This window comes from Tinamus guttatus, unplaced genomic scaffold, assembly GCF_059628265.1.
Source record: "Tinamus guttatus ecotype Peru unplaced genomic scaffold, ASM5962826v1 Tinamus_guttatus_pri_ptg000215l, whole genome shotgun sequence".
Lineage (NCBI taxonomy): Eukaryota > Metazoa > Chordata > Aves > Tinamiformes > Tinamidae > Tinamus > Tinamus guttatus.
This window is the reverse complement of record NW_028288749.1, coordinates 2,733,063-2,754,543: the sequence shown is the minus strand read 5'-3', so window position 1 is coordinate 2,754,543 and position 21,481 is coordinate 2,733,063. Positions and strand designations below refer to the sequence as shown.

General features: G+C 41.2%; 1 protein-coding gene and 1 long non-coding RNA gene across 2 annotated transcripts in view; one reads left to right on the top strand and one right to left on the bottom strand.

Annotated features, from left to right (window-relative positions):
• The window catches only part of LOC148594670 (uncharacterized), a 372,746-nt gene that overhangs the window by 150,156 nt on the left and 201,109 nt on the right, over positions 1-21,481 (bottom strand). The gene's annotated exons all lie outside the window — the stretch shown is intronic.
• The window catches only part of COP1 (COP1 E3 ubiquitin ligase), a 114,908-nt gene that overhangs the window by 7,577 nt on the left and 85,850 nt on the right, over positions 1-21,481 (top strand). The window contains exons 3-8 of the mRNA XM_088524863.1: positions 223-320; positions 1,605-1,681; positions 4,287-4,406; positions 6,464-6,532; positions 14,980-15,039; positions 16,806-16,882. Of these exons, the coding sequence (XP_088380989.1) occupies positions 223-320; positions 1,605-1,681; positions 4,287-4,406; positions 6,464-6,532; positions 14,980-15,039; positions 16,806-16,882 (501 nt within the window). The remainder of the gene's footprint in view (positions 1-222; positions 321-1,604; positions 1,682-4,286; positions 4,407-6,463; positions 6,533-14,979; positions 15,040-16,805; positions 16,883-21,481) is intronic.

The following is a 21,481-nucleotide window of genomic DNA, read 5'->3' as shown; positions in this document are numbered from 1 at the left end:
TTAAATGGTGCTCGCAATCCTTGCCAAGAAACCTAATTGTCTTTTTGTTGGGCCTGGAACATTCAGACTGCAGTGTTGGAGGATCTTGGCAATGCAGCTGGTAGTTGGCAGCACAAAAGGAGTTTACCTTATCTATGGTTGATGTTGTTTAGCTTATGTGAGTTTACTTTTCCTTGAGATTTGCTCACTTATTTGTTTCTTGATTTTTATTTTTTTTAACAGCTATAAATGTATTCATCAGAGCTTGGAAGACAATAACAGATGTCCCAAATGTAACTATGTGGTGGACAACATAGATCATCTTTACCCCAACTTCTTAGGTGAGCCCTATGTTTGCTTGCATAATAAACATCTTAGCTGTGAAGGAGGTTCTATATATTGAAAATGAAATCCAACATGAGCCTTGTCTGTTATGCTTGAAAAACAAGCAAACAATCAAAATCGCAGAACACCAGATTAGTGGTTAAATTGCTGGTACTCCAATGTCTTCAGCAGTGTTATGTGATGATTTATAGCAGAAAGATTCAGACTTGCTGTTGTTGGCATACTCAAAAAAGCAAAGCGGAAGGTGTTTTCTTAGTCTTTAAATCTCAATTTACTCTTGTTTTCTTGGACTGTCATCCATCTAGTAATCAAAAACATGCCCTGTTTACAGAGCGTGAAGGGGAGCTGCCTTACACAGGGTATTGCTTTGATCTGGAGTTTTGATTTGACTGACTGCTTCAGGGGGCTCCGTGTGACTTGTGCACACGTGTAAATTACCTATAGGAAGAATGTGCATACACATACCTTGGGTATGTCTGTTTTTTTTAGTCCTTAAACAGAAGAGGGAAATGTTCATAAGTAGAAATAGAAATAAAACTGGGTTACTGGGAAGAAAAGATCAAAGGAAATGTTTTGCAGTGTGAAGCATCAAAAGACTTAATTTAATTTTGTGGTGGAATATCCATTTAATAGTAAATAGATTAAAAGCCACAATAGCCAAAGAATCTTCCAGAAGGAGCCACCCCCAGTTTAGGCCTAACTGCTTTGTCCCAAGTACTGAGGAATGTGTGTTAGGCCAAAGAATGTTGCTACATGTATTTTCAAGGCTTTAAGAGTTCTATTTTGAGGAAAAAATGTGAGGAAAGGGAAGAGCTTGTAATGTGCGCAAAGGAATAGGACAGATGAGGTTCTTTTCTGTGTCTCTTTACACCATTCACAATATTAGCAGGAAAAAGCTGTGGCAAAAAGTCTGCAAAACATGATGGTAGTGGTTAATGGAAAATGGTTGTGTTTGACTGAACTTGTCGCCATAGTAAATTTGTTCAGGGTTTTATCTCCTTTGTGCTCTTCTGTGATGTACTTTTGCCTCAGAGTTGTCTACATTGTCTAGTAGAGAAGCATGAGTGCTGAGGTGAGGAGAAAAAGGAACTAAAGCAAATCCGGAAATGTGTAGAAGGTGTAATTGCAAAATGGCTTTTGAACTCCTTATCCTACACAAATTTATCAAAAAGACACTTTTTATGTTTTAATTAATAATAATCTCTATGTTGAAATCAGAGTTGATTTGTGAACTTTAAATATATCCATCTTGTGCTGATGTCTTTTTTTTTTTTTTTTAGTCAATGAACTTATTCTTAAACAGAAGCAAAGATCTGAGGAGAAAAGATTCAAACTGGACCATTCAGTGAGTAGCACCGTATGTTCCAATTTTCTTACTTTATATTCATATTTAATGGATCTGAAAGCGATTGTGTAATTTCGTGGCCTAATTTAGAAGAAATTTTGTTCTTGAGATGATGCTTTAATTTGCTTTGCAGGGAATAATCCCAGCTTCAGTAGCATTGGATCCTTTCAACCTTGTTAACTCTAATTCTTCCTGCCTGCCGGTACTCATGTAGAGAGGAGCTGTTAGCATAGTTAAATGTCATGCGATGTACTGAATATAACCTGGGAAATTACCCGTGGAGGCATACTTGCTTAAAGGTAATAATCTCCATTCAGTGTTGGAAATTACAACTGCAATGAGAGTAATAGACGATTAGTGGGGCCACAAACTCTCCTCATGTGAGAGAAGCAGTGTTCTCCAGAGAAATTAGAAGTAAATACCAGCCACAAGAGGGAGAAGGATATATTTGGAGTGCTGACGTTCAGGCTTGGATCCCAAGGAAACCTTCTGGATTTTTTTCCAGATTTTTTTTTTTGTGTTACAAAATTTAGCATAATGTGTGTTCTTTGGTAAAGAAACCACTCTACTACAACAGTAGAAACTCTTGTATGTTAAGATTGAACTGAATCCATGGCTCTGAAGAGGAAACTTAGATACTATTGGTTGTGCTGTGTCTGGTTTCCTTCCTTTGCTTTCATAATTCATAAATGGAACGTAATATTAAAGATAATGAAAAGCCATTTTTAGTGTGTGAGGCGGGGAAAAAACCCTCTATTGAGCATTATAACTTAGGAACTGCATTGTAGAAAAATCAGACTTTCAGCAGTGATATGCTTTTTAAAAAAAAGCGCCTTAAAGATTGTTTGACTTACTTACAGCCAGCTTTTTATACTTAATAGTGACGATTTCCATACCTGCTTTAAAACGTGTGTGTTGACTTGAAGGCATCTACACAACTTCTTAGGAATTGGTTCTACTTTCTCTCAAAAGCACCACTTCTAAAAACCATCCCTGTAGGTGCATCTGCATTAGATAACTGCCAGTAAGTGTGGAAATCTACCATGACTTTATTAAAAAAAAAAAAAAAAAAAGGCATTATAATTGTCTTTTGACAGCAAATAAAAATGCCAAATCTCAAAAAAACCCCAGAACCACTTGTTTTACCAACTTTTCAGTGTACTTGTTCTCCTCTTACATCTAGTGTTAAGACAAGACACTTGAGACATGTTATGAGAAAAGAATTTCATACTGAGCATTTCTTGGCAATGGATATGTCTTACTAATAAAGAAATTGTATTAAGACATCTGTAAATTTTTCTGAACAGTTTAGCTTGTCCATCAAATGACACTTCAGTACAAACTTTTTTCCTGATCCTTTCAGTGTCAGTTAAATCAAGCTTCACACTGTATGCCATAAACTGACAGCATTTTTATCCATAATGCAAACACCATACTAGAATCTGATATCTAAAGGAAACAGGCCTTTTTCTGCAATGTCTTTCCTCATTTTGTTAGGACACCTGCTTTTCTCTGACCTTGCTTATTAAGCCTGACCAGCCTGTAAGCAGGTTCTGATTCTGTTCCGTTTCTGCGAGAAATTGTTTGCCAGGGCTAGTCTTCTGGTAACTCTTTGAAAATGAAAAAGGGGTTTTGGTTCTGTAGCAATTTCACTATTTTAATCAAAAATAAATTTCTTGTGGGGCAAACAAATCAAATGAGAATTTCCTTTCTGTAAATCTATTTTATTCTTTGGGTTGTTTTTTTGCCCCTCTTTTTTTTTTTTTTTCTTCTTATGAGAACACAGTGTATTCTAAAAGTTATTTTGTGTTGTACTAGTGAGGTTGCCTCAAATCACATGCTGATTCCTATAAGAATTGCATGTTTTTCCCATTTGCCCCAGAATGAAATTGGTTGGGTGCTTTTTTGTCTCTGTGGTTTCCACAGGTTCTCTGTTGAATACTTCGTAAATGAAATAATCACCTGTATGGATGTCCTGTATTTTTCTTAATGCAGTCAACACAGGTAGAGTGTAGCCTCCTAGAAAATGTCTGCATTAGATTGGATGGCATTTCTTGTTTTTGCAAATTTAAATATCTATTCCTTTGGTTCCTTGAGCTTTTTCAGGTAGGACTCTATTAGCACTAGCTACTTAGTCGCACGGGTTGAACGAAAACAGCACCCTGATGAGTTCCTCCTTTGTAGCTCTCATATTTCTGATGAAAATCCTTTTGAGAGGAGGTAGCATAGGAGATACTTGCTTGTCTCGCTAGAATTTCACTTGAATGCTTCACCTACTGCTTGTTCAGAAAAAACTTCAAGAGGATTTGCCACTTAACAGTATTTCAGGTACACTTAGAATGCAACTAAGCTTGGATAAACACACTTTTTTCTTCCTTTTGATATAAATATGCTCTTAGAAACAAGGACACAAATCATATAAAACTGACTATGAAATAGTTCTTGTATAATAGAGCCTTGTCCTGTATGTGTGAGAATTCGGAATTCTAATTCCTGAAAACCATTTGCATTTCCTTTAGAAAGGATGAAATACTGAACTGTTGCTTTTAATATTTGTTGTTTGACATGACCCTGCATTGCTTGAACTTACTCTCCCTAATATCTCTTGTTGTCTTAGAATGGCCATAGGTGGCAGATTATTCAAGACCTGTTGGGAACTGATCAAGACAATCTTGACTTGGCCAATGTCAACCTGATGCTGGAGCTGCTGGTGCAAAAGAAGAAGCAGCTAGAAGCAGTAAGAAGTTTCTTGTGTCTTAGTTATGTTTTTTAATTAACCTTTGAGTAGTTCAACCTTTCACACTTATGTTTTTAAAGTAGAATTGTGTTGCTGAATTAGTTACTATCAATTTTCTCTTATACTTTGGTATTGAAAAGCTAACTTGTTGCGCACACAGTCTGATGCACTGCACTGTCATATAGTCATATAGGCCTATAGCATTGATGCTGTCAGGGTTGTGCAAATGGAACGGGCAAAATGCTAGAGAAAGTGGCCAGCAAAGCACTTAGATATGTCCAAAGATGTTCCCTAATTGAGCGTTACACCAGTAAATTCCCAGACCTTCCTAGGTAATGACCTTCAGGAAGGCCAAATTGTAGTTAACTGAGAAGGTTGGTGAAGATATGAACATAAAAAGAGGACCCCCCCCCCCCAAAAAAAAAAAAAAAAACCAACAAAAAAACCAAAAAACAGTAGAATTAAAATGCAATAATTAATAGAACTAGAATGATTTTTCATCTCTTCAGAGTTCTCTGATATTCCATGCTTGCATGAGACATTCACATGTCTTGTTTATGGAGTCATTTTGAAGATTTGCACAATGTGAAGGAAGCTGATGCTGCGATTTAACCAAAAGAGAGTTTGTTGGGGATAGATCTCCAGTGTTTGGCCATTTCAGGATGCATTTGCAGCATACTCTTGGTCTCAGCTGATCACTTTCCAATTATGAGGCAGGTAAATTGCATTAGAGAACTTGGTCTAGTGAAGTCTGGGTAGGAGGGTGGATTTCAAAACAGGTGAGGAGATCTTTTATTGAGAATTACTTTTTTTATTCAGTCTTGCAAAATCACCATTTAAACAACGTCTGATTCTGATGGATGGGAAATAACCCCCAAATCCACTTGCTTCGCTACTAGTATGTTATATTATTTTGCTCTGTGGATACTGGAGTGTTTTTTCACTGTTGTTCAGTGCAGTTTAGGTGGGAGAGCAGTTTCTAACTGAATAGTAAAACCTCTTTTTCCTCAAGCCTTCTTGTGTCATCTGTGACAATCATCAGAAAATTGTGGATATGCTTTTGACCTGAAGCAAGTGTATTAAGACTTTATTTTTTAAAAAGGTTGACATTTAAACAGCAATTCAAAAGCTTTTTTTCTAGTTTTGCTTGTTTCAGTTTCTCACTGTAGTCATGGGGGTAGGGAGAAAGAGCTAGAGAATCATCCCAGAAAAGTCTTCTTGCATCCTAATTTGCAGTTTCATTTTTCTTTTTACTCTTCCCTTCTGAGTGCTCATGTGCCTTGAACCTTTCTGAGTCTGTGGTCATGATCCTTTTATTTTTATATATATATATATTTTTTTTTTCCTGGAGACTTTAAAAATGCCTCAATGCCAGAATAGAATTAGGGCTATTTTAATCCTGAAGAAAATCTGTGTTCTATTGAATATATGTATTATATGTATTTCCTTCCTTTTTTGCTTTTCTTTCTCTTGCCGCATGGAGATTTTGTCCAGGTTAGGTGAAAATGTTCAATTGTTGGCTAAGGAAAACAAAATATTATGAAATATTTCAAAAACTGGAAAAGTGATCCTTTAGTTTCTTCAATGAACTTGTCTGTCTTGCCTTCTGGAGAATGCTGTAGTCCTGTCTTTGCATATGTACAAATATTAATTTTGGAGTTGTGTTTTTGGTACATATATAATATTTCAGTGTTAATAGCAAAAGTGGATGCTAATGATCTTCCAGGGTACAAGATGAGTCTGTGAGGAACAATTTCAGATGCACTAGTGCAAAAATATAAGCAAGAAAAGCACGTGTCCCCTGTAGTGCCCAAAGGGGAGACCTGTTACAAGGATGCCTGGCTTCATGTAAAAACATGCCATGAGTGAAACAAAACCTTAAAACCTGTGAGGCAAAGTAAAACTGCTGTTCTTGCAATGTGCCTTCAGCTATTTTTTTTACTCACTTTAAATGAAAGCTGTTTCTATGCTAAATTTTAATTTCTGTGTAATATGAATGTATGTTTCTCTTAAACTGCATGGCAGAGTTACACACCCTTGTTTACTGTGCTCTGCAGGAATCCCATGCTGCACAGTTGCAGATCCTTATGGAATTTCTCAAAGTTGCCAGGAGAAATAAACGAGAGGTAAATGGCTCTTTTTTTCAATTGCCTTTTTAATTTTTTTTCTTTAAGTGGGTAAGGCTTATCCACTGCTTTCTATCAGTTTGCTTTTATTTAAGCAATGTGTTAGGCTGACAGTTATTTCTGCAGAGAGAAAGAAAGGTGTGAGTATGTGTGGGGGGTGGGAATCTCAAGGAGAGATTCCTGGATTTCAAAGAATAATTAATCTATTTGCCTATGACAGTTTCAATTTTTAATCTGTTCTGCCTCTTTGTGTCTCACTGTTGGTGAAGAAGGAGAATTAAGGACAGCAGTTCAGGAAGTTGATGCAAATTTGTGGTGTGGAAACAAGGTTTTCTGTGATTAAAAAAAAATTCAAAGATGGGGAAGAACTGAAATAGTTGCCTGTCTGAGATTGTTGTGGCTTATGAAATGCCACGATTAATCAGTGTAAGAAAAAAAAAAGGGTATTCTACGCTATTTCTGTATTTGTTCTCAAAATGGATCTTCCAAGGAATGAGGGAGGGATCCGTAATGGATACACTGCTTATCTTCAAAAAACGAAGAAGAACAAAACAAAAAACCACCCAAAACTGAGGGCAGAGGGATGATCATTAGGAGACTTGTGTTGGGCTGTGACTGAGCGTGCTTCACATGATCATGTACAACAGTAACAAATAAAGGTCAAGTCCCAGGCCATGGAAGCAGTTCATCTTTTTTTACAGCTTTGACAAGCTTATTTAAAATGTCATGCAGTGACATAAACAAGAGTACCAGAAATGCCCCAGGAACCTAGATGAATGGCTGTCAAAACAGCAGAAGGACACGTTTGAGAGGCCCCAGTTTACAGTGAAGGGTATGAAAAAATGTGGGTGTAGTGGCATGACTGTAAGATGCAGTGTAAACTTGAACCGTGTAAAGGCTGTGGGTGTGGAAAGTTCAGAATGGTTCAAGCCCCTGCTCACAGAACTGCAGCGGGGCTGTCCAGGGTCCAGTAATCCCTGAACCAAGAACAGGAGTAGCAGGAAGGAAGGAACCAGGCAGGAAGCCTGGGTTCAGGACTGATGCACTTGCAGAGTATGAGATATGTTGGACTAGATCTCAGCTCCCATGGGAAGTGCTGGAAATGCTATTGAGAAGGTTACATAAACTTGAAATGAAAATGCACATTACAGGGTATCTTGACAGTCACTGGAAATTATTGGGGAAGGCCAAATGGCTTTTCTCATCGCTTTTTTTCAGTATGAACTGTACTGTTTGAGTCTTTAATATTTTAAAAATACTTTTTTAATGCTGTAGTTTTAAGCAGCAAAGAAACAACCTTTGCTCAACCTTAGAGGTGTCTTCTAGCCTTCTAATTTGAAACATCACTCCTTGAGCTTCACTGTTGCTTTAAGCAACAAATGGACTTCCTTGTGCTTGTGCTTCTGTTCTGGGATGAGCTCTGCACCAAGAGAGTTGAGTCAGGTATTTTTTATCCATGATAGCAAGAAAAGGCAGACTGTATCCGCAAAGACTCTTGTGCAGGCTGTCAGTTCTGTCTGGTTATCGTCTGGCCCTGCTATCCAGTCTAATGGAGGTGGAGACTTGTCTGACTTGGTGCTGGCAACCCTTCTCTTGACTGGATAAGAATAAGAAAGGTAAGAAACAACAGGTGGAAGCCTGGAAAATACAGATCAGCCAATAGGGTGATTTTAAAAGGATGTTAAGACTTGTCTTCAGCAATCAAGACTCCACAGTCTCTATTAAGCCAGTCTGTGCTGGAGTAGCAAACCTGTATTATTCTTATAGATTGCAGAGTTGGATGTGCTCTCTTCTCTGCAGGAAGTTCTGCATTTGGCTAACAAAGGTGGTACTGTTTGGGGGAAAAAGAGTAGATTATGCCTGTGGTGAAGACTATCGAGGGTGGCAGAGTGGCAGAAGAGCTGTGTGGTGGGAAAGGAGCTGGGGTGCTGGTCAACAGCCAGCTGAACACGAGCCAGCAGTGTGCCCAGGTGGCCAGGAAGGCCAAGGGCCTCCTGGCTGGTATCAGGCACAGTGTAGCCAGCAGGAGCAGGGAAGGGATCGTCCCAGTCCCCCTGTGCTCGGTGCTGCTGAGGCCACCCCTTGAACACTGTGCTCAGTTTTGGGCTTCTCACTACAAGAAGGACATTGAGGTGCTGGAGCGCGTCCAGAGCAGGACAACGAAGCCGCTGAAGGGGCTGGAGCACAGACCTTACGAGGAGCGGCCGAGGGAGCCGGGGTCATTTAGTCTGCAGAAGAGGAGGCTCCAGGGAGACCTCGGCGCTCTCTGCAACTACCTGAAAGGAGGTTGCAATGGGGTGGGAGTCGATCCCTTCTCCAGAATAACTACCAAAAACAGGACAAGAGGAAATGGCCTCAGGTTGCACCAGGGGAGGTTCAGGTTAGACATTAGGAGGAATTTCTACACAGAAAGAGTAGCCAAGCATTGGAACAGGCTGCCCAGGGAAGTGGTGGAGTCAGCGTCCCTGGCAGTGTTCAAGAAATGTGTAGATGAGACACCCAGAGACACGGTCTAGCAGGATGGTGCTGAAGGTTGGACTCGATGAACTTGAAGGTTCTTTCCAACCATAACAATTCTATGATTCTAAGATTTAACTGTGGAGATGTCTGCAGCAAGTGAGGTACTAGTTTGGAAACTAAGAAGGATTTTAGAGAAACATTAAGATGGTCACTATTTTTACATTGTGTTATTATCAAATCTAAGTATACTGTAGTTTCTTCTGGTGATAATAGAGGGCTGTTAAAGGAATGAGGCTTAAAGAAAATGTGCAGTAATCAGGACTGCAGTGTACTGGACAGCTATGGGTGTTTTGGGCAGCCTTTATTTGTGGAGGGAATGTGAAGAAGCTTTCCTAGCTCTTTACTCATTTAAACCTAGTTCTAGTAGCTGCCGTGTGGCACCCTGAGCTGGAGCGTTAGGTTATTAACATCATTTCCAGTGTGTGGCTGGGACTGCCCATTTCAGATTTGAGTTTAAAGGGATGGCACGTTGTTGGATAACTTTTGTTTCTTGATATGCCTCCTCATATATTACTGTTGGATTTTATTAACAGGCTTTACATTACAAGTTCTCCTGTAGGTACTTCACTAGGTAATAATGCATATTGCCCACCAGGTAGTCTGCTGCCTTAGTACGACAACAGCCTTGGAGAGGGAATCATGAGCTGCCTGTTGCCTTTGCTTGCCTCACTCTTGAAAAGCTTTTCTCTCTCATCTTCTTGAAATTGACTTGAGCTTATTGAAGGGGCTTGTATCTCGAAATGCTCTGTTTTTATGGGCTTGTGCTTAAGAATCTAAATATTGCTGTAGTCAAGTGCTTTGACAAATGTCTCTTTCTTGCACTTTCATAGCTTCTCTAGAAGATAAATGTGAGGTTCAGCACCTGTGGAAATTTCTATTAGGAAACCTGTTTTGACATGTTCATAACTTTCCAAAGCATTGATATCTGAAGCTGAAATATCCTGGATATCTTTTTTTGTGCAAAGGTACTTGAATTTTTTTAAGGTATGAATTTGTTTTCTTTATCACACATAGTGATGCGACAAAAAAGCAAACATTTGGCAGTGCTGATAGGGAGCAGTCAGACTTGCTTTGGAAAGGGTTGAAAGCAAATGGCTGTAGCTTGTGAATACTTGTTAAACAAAAGAGTATTTTCTTGGAGACGGGCAGTGCCTTGATCCCGTGCAGGGGGTGGCTCTGCAGGGCAGGCTCAGCCCTAGGTGTGTGCAGGTACAGGAATGCCCCCTTGCAATTTGTTTTCCCATCCAGCAGGCTTTTCTGTTGAAAACAGATTCAAGGAGCTTGAAGTCAAGCTAAATAACAGAATACTTGACTTTTTTGTTCTAATTATTTTCTTCAAGGGAAACCAAATGCAGCAACCTCTGACTTCTTTTAAATTTTTATTTTAACAATGCTGTTTTAGTGCTGTTAATTTAGCTGTATTGCATAAATATTCTGTATACATAAATATTGTTTAAATATTAGTTTACCCTTGATTACCTTTAAATGATTACATGTTCTGTCAACTTAAACATTTTGAAAGATCTGATAATGTTGGTTAATACAAAAATTTCTACCCACTTCTGTATTTGGAGGGTACGTCTATGTACATATAGCTGTAAGAAAACTTTCAAGCTGTATTGCCAGGATATGAGTGGTAGCAAATGCCATTGGGCCTGACCATTCCTGCCTATCTGTCCTACAACATTTTGCACTGGGCTGCCCGAGGGAGTGTCTCTTGGGGGTCTCTGTCGAGTAGCAGCTGCATTTAGCCAAACAAATTTACTTACTCCATATCACAAAGATGTTAATACTAAAAATAGAGGGGTTATTAGTTATTGTGGGGTGATCACAGGAATTAGAAGCAGGAATCCCCCAAGGATGTCGTTAGCCTGTGGTAATCTTTTACCTGTCAAGCCTTATTGTTCTACACATATGCACAAGGACAGACTAATGAGTAGGCAAGAAGAGGTGACAAAACTAGAAATCAGTCGTGCTCTTATGTTGAGACACGCTTTTGCCAGCACTTGGTCATATTAAAGTACTGTAATTCTAGAATTCCTAATATAATTCTCAAAACCCTTTAAGGGCCAGGGGAGGTTTAGGAGGAATAAGGAAAATAAGGTATGAAACTCACCAAAGCCAGGCTTTTGCGTGGCCTGTTTTGGTATTTGGACAGCTCTGTCCAAGGACTCCCTGGCTGTCCTGCCTTCCACATCCTTCCCACTGGGGTGTCTGCTTCAAAACAGAGTGTGGGCTTTTCCTTTTTTCCCCTCCCTCAAGTGGAGCAGTTATTTATTATTTTTTTTTCCCTCCTTTCTCCTGGCTGTCTCTTTAGTGACACTTTTCCATCTAATTCTATCAGGAAGCATTCAAATCTTGTCTCTTCAGCCAGAACTAGAGGATTTCACTGTTCAAAAGAAGTGATTTGCCTCCCTTTAGAGGACCTCTTAGCACAGAAGAAACTTTCCCCAAAGATGTACTCCTTATACGTGGGCAGCCTGCATGTCTAAAAGACTTGAATTCTAAATTTGATCCTCAAATTAACTTGAGGCAGCTCAGGTATTCTTCTTACCTTCATTCTAAAAGAAGCCTTGCATCTTTTTCACTCAAGCAAAGACTTTGTAACATCTGTGAAGTGTTAATAAATGGAATTTGATGTCAAAAATAAGTGAGATTTGCAATTAATATAAAAGCCTAAAATGCGTTTAAACTCTGGAGTTTACTTTCTTCATGTAATTGCACTGTATGTTACAGCAGGCTCTGTCAGAGGCAATGGAAAGAAAATTCTGGAACAGACAAGACTTAGAACTGGTTTCCAGAGCAAGAAGTTAGTCTTATGGATCATTAATGAATCTTATCTGGAATTGGAAAGACAGTTGGTCAAGGTTGTGCCACCTTTCTCCCTCATGCCTCTTCAAGGCTGGTGTGGGGCACTGGGAAGTTCTTGTGGGTATTGGCCTAAGTGACAGTGCCCTGAATTATCAGAGGGAATAAATGAGCCGCTTTCCTCAAGCAATTGGGAGAAGTGCCCGGTTCGCCATGAGCAATACTGATGCGGTGACAGCTTCTGTTTTTCGTGCACATTTAACACTGGCCCCAGGAGAGGGCTGGGACTGCTTTGTGTCTGTTCTGTACAAACGTAAAGGCTAAAGTCAGTGTTTTGCTCAACCTTCAACCCAGGAACAAGGCGAAGCAGGGAGAGTGCAGAACAAGTACAGGGCACAGCTCTGCTGTGCAGTGGGCAGGGAGCTGAGTTCTGACTTGAGTTGGAGGGGAAAGGAGGGCACAGACAGTGTTATGGGCCTGAAGGGATGCGAGCCTGGAAGCTTATCCACGAAGAGAGCGGAGAGCCTGTCTTACCCTCTGTGCTGACTTCTTTTCTGTAAGCATGGAGCCTAACTTTCTCTTCTTGTATATTCCTTTCCTGTTCTGACTTCTTACCACCAGTCTCTACATTTGAACAACAGTTGCCTGTGACTGCATGCTCGAATTCTTCTGCAAAACCCTGTGTTTGGCAGCGTGACGTTCTGGCGGCGCGCGCGGCGGCGGTGGCTGCAGCGGGATGTCGCGTCCCTGCTGCTCGCCGGCCTCGGAGCCCTTGGCTGGGAAGTTCCTTGAGCACAGACTAGCTGTGTGTGGACTTGCTTTTTACCAACATGCATTTCTGGTGTCAAAGACCTTCTTAGTCCATTACAGTTCCTGACCTCTTTTCCAGGAGTAATAAAAGCATAGGCTATTTTGAGTCATTCCCTCTTTTTTGTATGTGTGTATTTGTGTGTCACTTAAAACCAGAGCCTTTTGCACTTCCCTCTTGTAGTTTATTCATGTATTCACGTTTACTCACCTACCTCTTTCTGTAGCCTAACGTCAGGGATTAGAATGGCATTGTAACACCCTTACTTCAGTTTATCATTTGCAGGCAGCTGGTAAGTTTATGGTAGGTTTAAGTTGCTTGTCTTCATTGAACTAGAAAGAAGTATTAGCAAGAGTAAATGAAGTCCCAGATCTCATACTTCTAGCTTCATACAGTAGTTAATAAAAGCTGACAAATAAAAAGTCTCTGCTGTTGCGCCCGATTTAAAAAAAAAAAAAAAAAAAAGTCTCCTGTTTATGTGATGGCAACCACCACCAGTTACTTTTCAGTCTCCTACTTTGCCTGTGTGCAAGCATGTTGTAGGGGAGCTTATCTCCCTGCTATGATTTTTTCGAACTTCTAAGTGTGTTTTTGTAGCTCTTTTAAGATGGCATTTATGAACGTAGGGAACTGGTGGTGTTGAGCTGCTGGAGGTGAGTGCGGGTGTCCGGGGCCTTCCAAGCACCCAGGGAATTATCGACCCTGCTGCAGTGGTTTGCAAATGATCTGTGGCAGTTTTAAACTGTTCAGCTTGTGCTGTCTGTGACTCTAAGTAGAACCTGAGAACTTTGGAGTAGAGAGATCAGGGTATAAACACGGTGTTGCCTTGTTCTAAGGAAAAGCAGCAATGTTAAATAGGTGTGAACTCCTTTCCCCTTCTGTCTTCAGGGACAGAAACCTTTTTTATATTGAAAAGGAAAATTGAGAGGCTTATCTGATGCAGAGTCGGCAGATATTTGGAACCGTGATCAATAGTGGGTGTGTTAGTGGTAGGGTCTTGTTTTTATTTAAACAGAATATTCTTATCGCTTGAAGGATCAGCTCAAGGGAGTATGTTTTTGGGGAGCAGTTTGCCAAATGCTCGTGAGGTTACGTCATAGCAGCAGTGCTAACAACTTCGGGTTTGGGCAACTTGACATTCCCATATAAATTCATAAGGACAAAAGTTTTGCCTGACCTTTAAAGAACGCGTTGTGCTTAATAAACTCGGAGAGGCCTTGCCAACGTGGTAACAGCCCCCGGCCAAAGGCCTCAGTACTGGCTGTCCATCGTGTTCAGCGTGAGGTAAGGTGAATCCCGTAGACTTTCAGTTCTTAATTTCTTCATCAAATTGGTAAATCTGAGTGCCCTGGGTATATACTGGAGTTGATTTTGGCCTGCCTTCACTCCAAAGGCACAAAGAGCCCGCTGGTGAACTCCAGGCTTGAGTAGCTCCTACCTAGATCAATGTGTGTGTTTGCATGGGCCGTCCCTATTCAGGCAGGGTGGGAGCTAGGCTTGGTGAGCCGGTGGCTGAGTAGTAAACACTGGATTTGTGGCCTTGCACTCGCTCGAGAAGAATTGAGGCAAGTGACTGATGGCGAAGTAATTGCAAAAACTTGAGAAACACTGAGCATGACACGCGGGAGGGAAGGGAGCTTGGGCTGGGCAGAGGGCAGGAACATCCCCTTCCCTCCTGCACAGCAGCAGCCCTCAGCTAACACCAACTTGAGCCTCTGGTCTAGGCTCCTTCCATGTGATGGTTATTTGGTGCCAGGAGCGAATCTCTCCATGGTTATAATTGTTTTTTTCCATCTGAGAGCTGTTGACTTTAAACTAGCATTTGGCGTGGTTATTTGCTGGTGAGAGAGATGCCCCTTCCACAGCTGCTTTTGGCAGCAAGGCTAATTTTTTTTTTTTTAGCAAAGTGCCTATCATCTTGTTGAAGGATCAAGTTCTGACTCTCATTCCTGGTTGTTCTTTTGTTTGATTTCCTAACAGTGTTCAGTGTTTGTAAACAAGTTATAATAACTTGCATGGAAGGTGTTAGAGGAGCATAAATGTGTTACTTTGAAAAATGTGCATGTTTTGATGATTGATGTCAAAGTACATCATGTTCTTGCTTTGTACTGTTTCATAATTACATCTTTGTCTTGAATGTAGTTTGTACCCATCTATGTTAATCTAAGCATATAAATTTCCTGCACTATGACTTTTTTGCTATTTAAGATAGCTAAGGTTTCTCTCCGGGGGGGAAAAAAAAAATCCTGATTTATCTTGGTGGCAACGCAGTACATACTGGTTTAGATTTCAGCTCTTCTCTTTTTCACAGCAATTGGAGCAGATCCAGAAGGAGCTAAGTGTGCTGGAAGAGGATATTAAGCGAGTAGAGGTGAGATCCCCAGACCTTGTTCCAGTTTGGGCAATCTCTCATTTTCAGCAAGCTGTCAGCCTGGCTGTGGGGCTGCTGTGTTAAATTTATGGGATTTGCTTTGGTAATGAGAAAACAAACAGGTAATGCTCTGTCTTTAATCTGTTCATTTAGTTCATGTGGGCAAGTTGCAGTTTGGTAAGATGGCTTCACTGAAACCTACCTCTTTTTTCACTTGCAACTATATTTTTCAATTTCTTTATGTTGGTAGCAGGTACTTTAGTATAATTGCTTGAAATCAACAGCCAGTATATTGATCATAATTTACAAGGTGCCTGTTGCATTACTGTCTAACCATTTGCACAGCCTGTTTATGACCTAGCAACGTGCCACCCTTAAAAGGGAGATGAGCTGGGTGCACGAGGGAGCTCTAAGACAGAGACTGGCTAGGAACAGAACCGACTTGTGCCACGGATCAGGATGGAAACAATCTGCTGCCTCCTGATGTAGCTCTGTCTCAGCTATAGGGATCTCTTCTTAACAAAACAACATCAGACCTGAATTATTTTCCAAGTGTTTTTAAACCCACTGACTCAATTCTTCTGTCTTTATTCAGAAGGATTGTGTCTCCTTGGTCTTTAATCGGTCTCATGTTCTGATCCAAAAGTGAGAAGCACATGTTTCAGAACTGCATTGCTTTGTGCCACCTTTCAAAATGGGGTTTTCGGAAAGCTCCTGGGGAACAAGCTTGCATTGCCCACAAGCCTGACTTCCAGATTTTCACTTACCTCTGGTTTGTGTGCTGCTGCAGTATCAAAGTATGAATAGAAGACACAACTGCAGGAGCTGCCCTTCAGCTGGTAGCTACACAAACTTGGTAGAGGGAAGCACGTTAGAGTGAATTTTTCTCAGCTTCTTGGGAAATAAAATACCTTAACATTCTTGCCTAAGATTCATAAAATAGGATGACTTTGTCTAGGAGAAGCTGTTCCCGAAGCCGTGGCTTCCCTTGGAGTGTATCTAGCAACTCGCTTTTTCTTCTCTTCAGTTGGGTAGTTGAGGTGCCAGAGCCTGAGGTCTTGCTCTTCCAAACACCTTACTTTCTAGCTAACAGCTAATGGGCACCTGGTGTGAATTTAAAAGCAGCAGCTGTGTTGTCCTGGAACACTTTGCCCCCAGCTAATGAGGTGCAGTGTCCTGCGCAGCTCTGTTTCTAAAATAGATTAAAGGTCCAGTGTCACACCAGGCAGAGAATGACAAAGCCACGCTTGCTAACTGCCAGCTTTCTCTTGTGCACCTGCAGAAGACTGACACATCCTCTTTTAAGAATAGCACATGGTGCTGTCTGCACCCTGTCGTCTTGTGGCTTTGTGTTTTTGCCTTGACCTGGAGCCCACATTCCTTCACAGCTGCGAAATCTCTTAGATAAAAGTTTGCACGTTTCTCAAAACTGTGGTTGCAGCTTGCTTGTTCTGCCGTGTTTGAGGGAGGAGCTCAGATTCCTGGTGCAAGTTTAGACAACTGGCTGTTAAATAAATCCGTTGTTTTTTGGACTATAACCTCTAGAACTGTCTCTTTTGGGGGAAAAACCCTTGATTGCAGGATTTCAGGAACTGGTGGGGTGAAAATTAGTCAAGTAAAGAAAAGACTGTTGAGAGGAGGTTGAATAAATGCAGATAGTACTTTTTTTTTCAAGTACATAATCAACTCTATGTAAATACTGTTATTAAAAGGCATGTGCTGTTCCTGTTCTGTCAGATCTGTTCTACCTTGACTTTCTGTTGCAGGAAATGAGTGGCCTGTACTCCCCGGTGAGCGAGGACAGTACGGTGCCCCAGTTTGAAGCTCCCTCCCCTTCACACAGGTACGGAGCTCCCAGCTGCGCCGAGCTTGGCTTTGGGGCTGGACACGCTGCAGCAGCCTTCCTGCCCTGTGCCACGCACACAGCACGGGGCAGGCTGGTTTCTGAACGTGCACAGTGTTTGCTTGTGTGCTGCTTTTGATCTGGCACAAGTATCCATGCAAACAAATCAGGCAAAGCAGCAGCAACCGACCTCATAAAAGGCCCATTCTAAACTAGATGTCTTGGAAAGCTGATGGTTTTGACTCATCCATACATACTTAGCTGGGATAATTGGCCTTTGCAGTGGTGTGAAATATTACCACAGTATATTTGCTCCATTTTCAAATGTTAGGCAATTTTGCATGGCTTAAGGAAACTCCAGTTTTTGTGTTATGTTGGTGTCCTCTGACTTTTCCACTTACTGTGAATGGTTAAAAGTATGGGTTCACATATCAAATTTAGATGTACACACTACTGTCTTTGCTTATCTGCTGCCTCCTTTGATTTAATGAAATGACTTTCTATTAATGTATTGTAAATGTGGAGTTTTATCTGGAAAATTATGTAGTCTGGTTTGTTGATGATAAAACTGGGGGTACTTCTTGTGTCCAAGTTGCATGTGCCAGGGTTTGCAGTGTTCTACTTTATTGCTGTGTTTTTCAGTTGTGAGCAAGCTCTGATTTCACAGAGCCAAGTTATAGTGCTAAACTCTTCTTCCCAGCCCTCCCCAGTGCATTCTCCTGACAGTAAAGTTCTCTAAACTGTTAGTTTCTATTAAAAAAAAAAAAAAAATCAATTCCTTTTCTGCAGCTAGCAGCTCTAAACCTATTTGCCCAGAGGTGAGAGAGAAAAGTGTTTGAAATTCCTTCCATAGAGATTTAGATACGGTGCTTTGGTAAGAAGCCCAGCAATATCTGTTGGGAATTTTTATGAAGATACTGTTTGTGGATACCAAGAACAGAATCTTTCCTATTCCCATTAAGTTCTGGTCGTCTTTCAGAGAATGGATAGGAATGGCCAAGATAGCAATAGTGGTTATTATGCTCCCCTTCTCTGCTTTACCTTTTACCTTGTGAAGTTGGCAGGATTCTTGTCAGGTTCTGCTAGTTTTTGGTTATTGTTGGTTAAATGAGTGGTTTGTTCATCTCATGTTACTGCTGCCTGGGGAAAAATGAGCCGTGATTGGGCTGGATTTGTGCTATGCTGCAGCCTTGGCTTGTTGAGCATCGTCCTCATGGGGTCATAGAACCGTTATGGCTGGAGAAGACCTACAAGATCGTGTCCAACCATAAGCCCTGGAACACCATGCTTGCTAAACTGTGTCCCTAAGTGCCTTGTCTGCACCTTCTTGTTTCTTGAACACCTTCGCTATCTGTAGACCTAGAAACTTTTCCTTTGTACTTCTTCATGAGTAGAAGTGTCTCTCTTAAGGCAAGTGAACAAACAAGCTCCTCAAGAACTATGAAACCTAGAATAACTTTTAAGTTAAGAGCTTTGTTAAAATCTGTTGTGTCTAACCTATGCAGGCTTTGGTTTACTGAAGCTTCTTTAGTGTTGCTTTTTGTCTGTTTTATTGCATGTGCCTAGGGTCATTCATTCTCACTTGTGCTTTTGAAAATAGAAGATAATAATGTCCTAGATATTTTAGTGGCTTTAAGTGATGCTTTAGCTGAGATCTGGCAGGTTATGGGTTATGCTGTGGTAGATGCTTTCAGAGACAATGCATTCTGTCCTCCCCTGATCCTCTTATTCTTGTCTAGTTTAGTCTGGGCCATGAACTTGCTTTGATTTGTCTTGCATGAACAGGTGGGCCTGTTCAGCCTGAAGGAGAGGCCTGAGAGGGGACCTGACCAGTGTCCATAAATACCTTCAGAGAGGGAGGCGGATGGGGCCGGCCTCTTTCCAGGGGTAGCCAGCGACCTCTGGAAAGGAAATTCCCCATTTAAGGAAAAATATCTTTCCTGTGAGGGTGCCAGAGCCCTGGCACAGGCTGCCCAGAGAGGCTGTGGAGGCTCCTTCTCTGGAGATCTTCAAAGCCGCCTGGATGCCACCCTGTGCTCTGGGTGTCCCTGCTGGAGCAGGGGTTGGACCAGATGGTCTCTAGAGGTCCTGTCCAACTCAACCATTCTGTGATACAATGCCAAGAATATGGTACAAGAGAGGCTTCAGGGTTTCTCTAGACTGTGGAGTTGCATTTTTCTCTCGGCCTGAAGACCCTCCTCTTTATTCCTTAGTGGTGCTGCCACAGCAAGAAGTGGTTTTGCATTGGCTTTAGTCAAAGAAAAGCAGTGTATGAAGGAAGTCCTTGAACAGGCCTTGCTTGTTGGGTAGCCTCCGTTTTGTGTACCAGAAGACTTGAATTATTTGGACTCAGTTTCCAGTAACTTGTCCTTCATGAAATTCATTTTCTTGTCAACATTAAATATGTTCTGGAGAATATCTCAAACTGTAGCTTTGATTTCCCCTTGGAAAGAACGCTACGGGCGAACGGATGTGACGACAGTTGACTCTTCTAGTTGAATCTTAACTGAGATATTTAATCAGCAAAGCATCTCTTAGAGATTTGGTGAAGCAGTAAGAATGAAATACAAGCCTATTTGGAATTAACATTTTAACACGGAAATGAAGTTATTAAAATTGCAGAGACTTTTAATCTTCCCACTGAATTAAAATGGTATATTTAAACTGTTAACATCCTCAACAGCCTGCTAATGAATTGTAATTGTAAACCTTTACTAGTGTGGCTCACAAGTATTACAATGCTGTCACGGTCCCATGCTGAGATGAAAACAAGTTCTTTAGCCTGTGGTGGAAGATGGAGAGCTGTGGCTTGTGCAGTTCTCTCTGCTCTCCAGTGACTTACCCTTACTCATCGACTTGCTCTAAATTACACACTTGCTTCCTGAAGTCTCTGCTTTTCCTCATGTTTGTATTTTTTTTTTCCCCAGCATGAACATCTTCTAAATGTGAAATTACTAGGTGTTCTCAATCTTTGCCCCCATCTTCCTTCATGAGCTCTTCAGCAAAAAACAAATACTCTGTCATCCCGAATACATGCTCTGTTTCCAGAAACAAGTGTTTTCTCCTTCGTGCTCGTACATTGCATGATGAAATATTAAATTGGGTAATAGCACAGCACTTGTTTACAGGAGTATAGACTGCAGGGTTTGCTTGCTAAATAGAGAACAAAAAGGGAAGAATAGGAAAGGGAACAAATGGTTCTGTTCTGGGCTTTTCTGAGCAGCCTTGTGCTATTTTTGCTATCAGCAAGTGGCGCAAGCAGGCGATAAAAGCAAACTGCTTTGTGATTAAATACCCAAGCAGTAATAGCAAGGACAAACTGCTGTCCTGGTAGGAGTTCCTGGGGAAGGATTCTGATTTAGAAGTTAGTTGTTTAGTAACCTTGATGCAGCAAGCAAAACCTTGAGCTGCTTCTGGTTTATTCTAACCTCCTCACCCGGTGCCCCAGCCTGGTGTAACAAATGCAATTCCTCATCCACAAGTTGCTGCACTGTTCTCTTGGGCTTGTTCCAGAGTTTTTAAATGTTCCATCTTCCTGCAGTTGAATTTCCTAATTGCAGCTACTGTTACAAGCTTTACAGAAAGTTTTCCCTGTTTCCTTTCTGTACGTTGCTGGTTACTTGCTTCCTGTTTATGTTTTTTCTTGAAGAACACCGAAGCGCTGCCGGTTGGCTGCAGCTCTGCACGGGAATGGTTTTAGTTTGTGTCCTGGCTCGGGGGCACATCCTGGCGGGATCCTGGTGGGATCCGCTCCGCAGGTTTCGTTGCTTCGTGTGGCCACACTCTAATGTGCAGTTCCTGTTGCTGCCCCTGCTCGGAGCAGCACTGCTCCTGCACTGCTGTTGCTTCCTCTGCAATAGTCAGCAGTAAATAATGTTTTTTTTTCCTCTTACATTTTCTTTGCTTTTTTCCTACCTCTGTCAGAACCCTGATGGATCTCATTTTAAAAGTGAACCCCTAATATTCTAAAACTGACTGTGATTGTCTTCCTTTTATACCTGCTTCCACCAACAGTGGAGCTTTAAATCATTTAATGAAATATTTAAGCACTGATACTGCTCTCGCATCCTTCTGGACTTGCAGGTACCCGGAGTAATAATAATGTTTCAGCCACGTTGCTTGTTCTGGAATGCCAAGTCCAGCCGTCGGTTCTGGCAACCGTCGCACAAAGGCACTTGGGCCAGCTCTGTTTTACAAACCCAAGGCCCATAGCAAAACTTTGGCAGCTTTTTAAAGAAACCTTCAGCTTTCCTAAGAAATACTTAAATCTAAGGCTGCCTTGTAGGTAAAACTGACGAAGATAAACCTGGGTGGTTTTTCTGTCCAAGCCAAAAGAGACAGCGGAAGCAAGTTGAAGGATTCTGTAGGCCTATATGTAAACAGGCTGAGGTAGCAGCTTGTGGTAAATCAAACATAAGGAAAACTGGAAGGATGGAACAGAAATATTCTTGAAATACCTTTCTGGCCAGCAGCATCTTTTGAATTTCTGACCTTCGCTGGATTTGATGCTTATTTATATCCAGCTTTTATATGTATTCAGAGATGCCTGAATCAGTAGCATTCTTCATAAGCTGGTTTCTGTGTTTTTTTTTTTTTTTT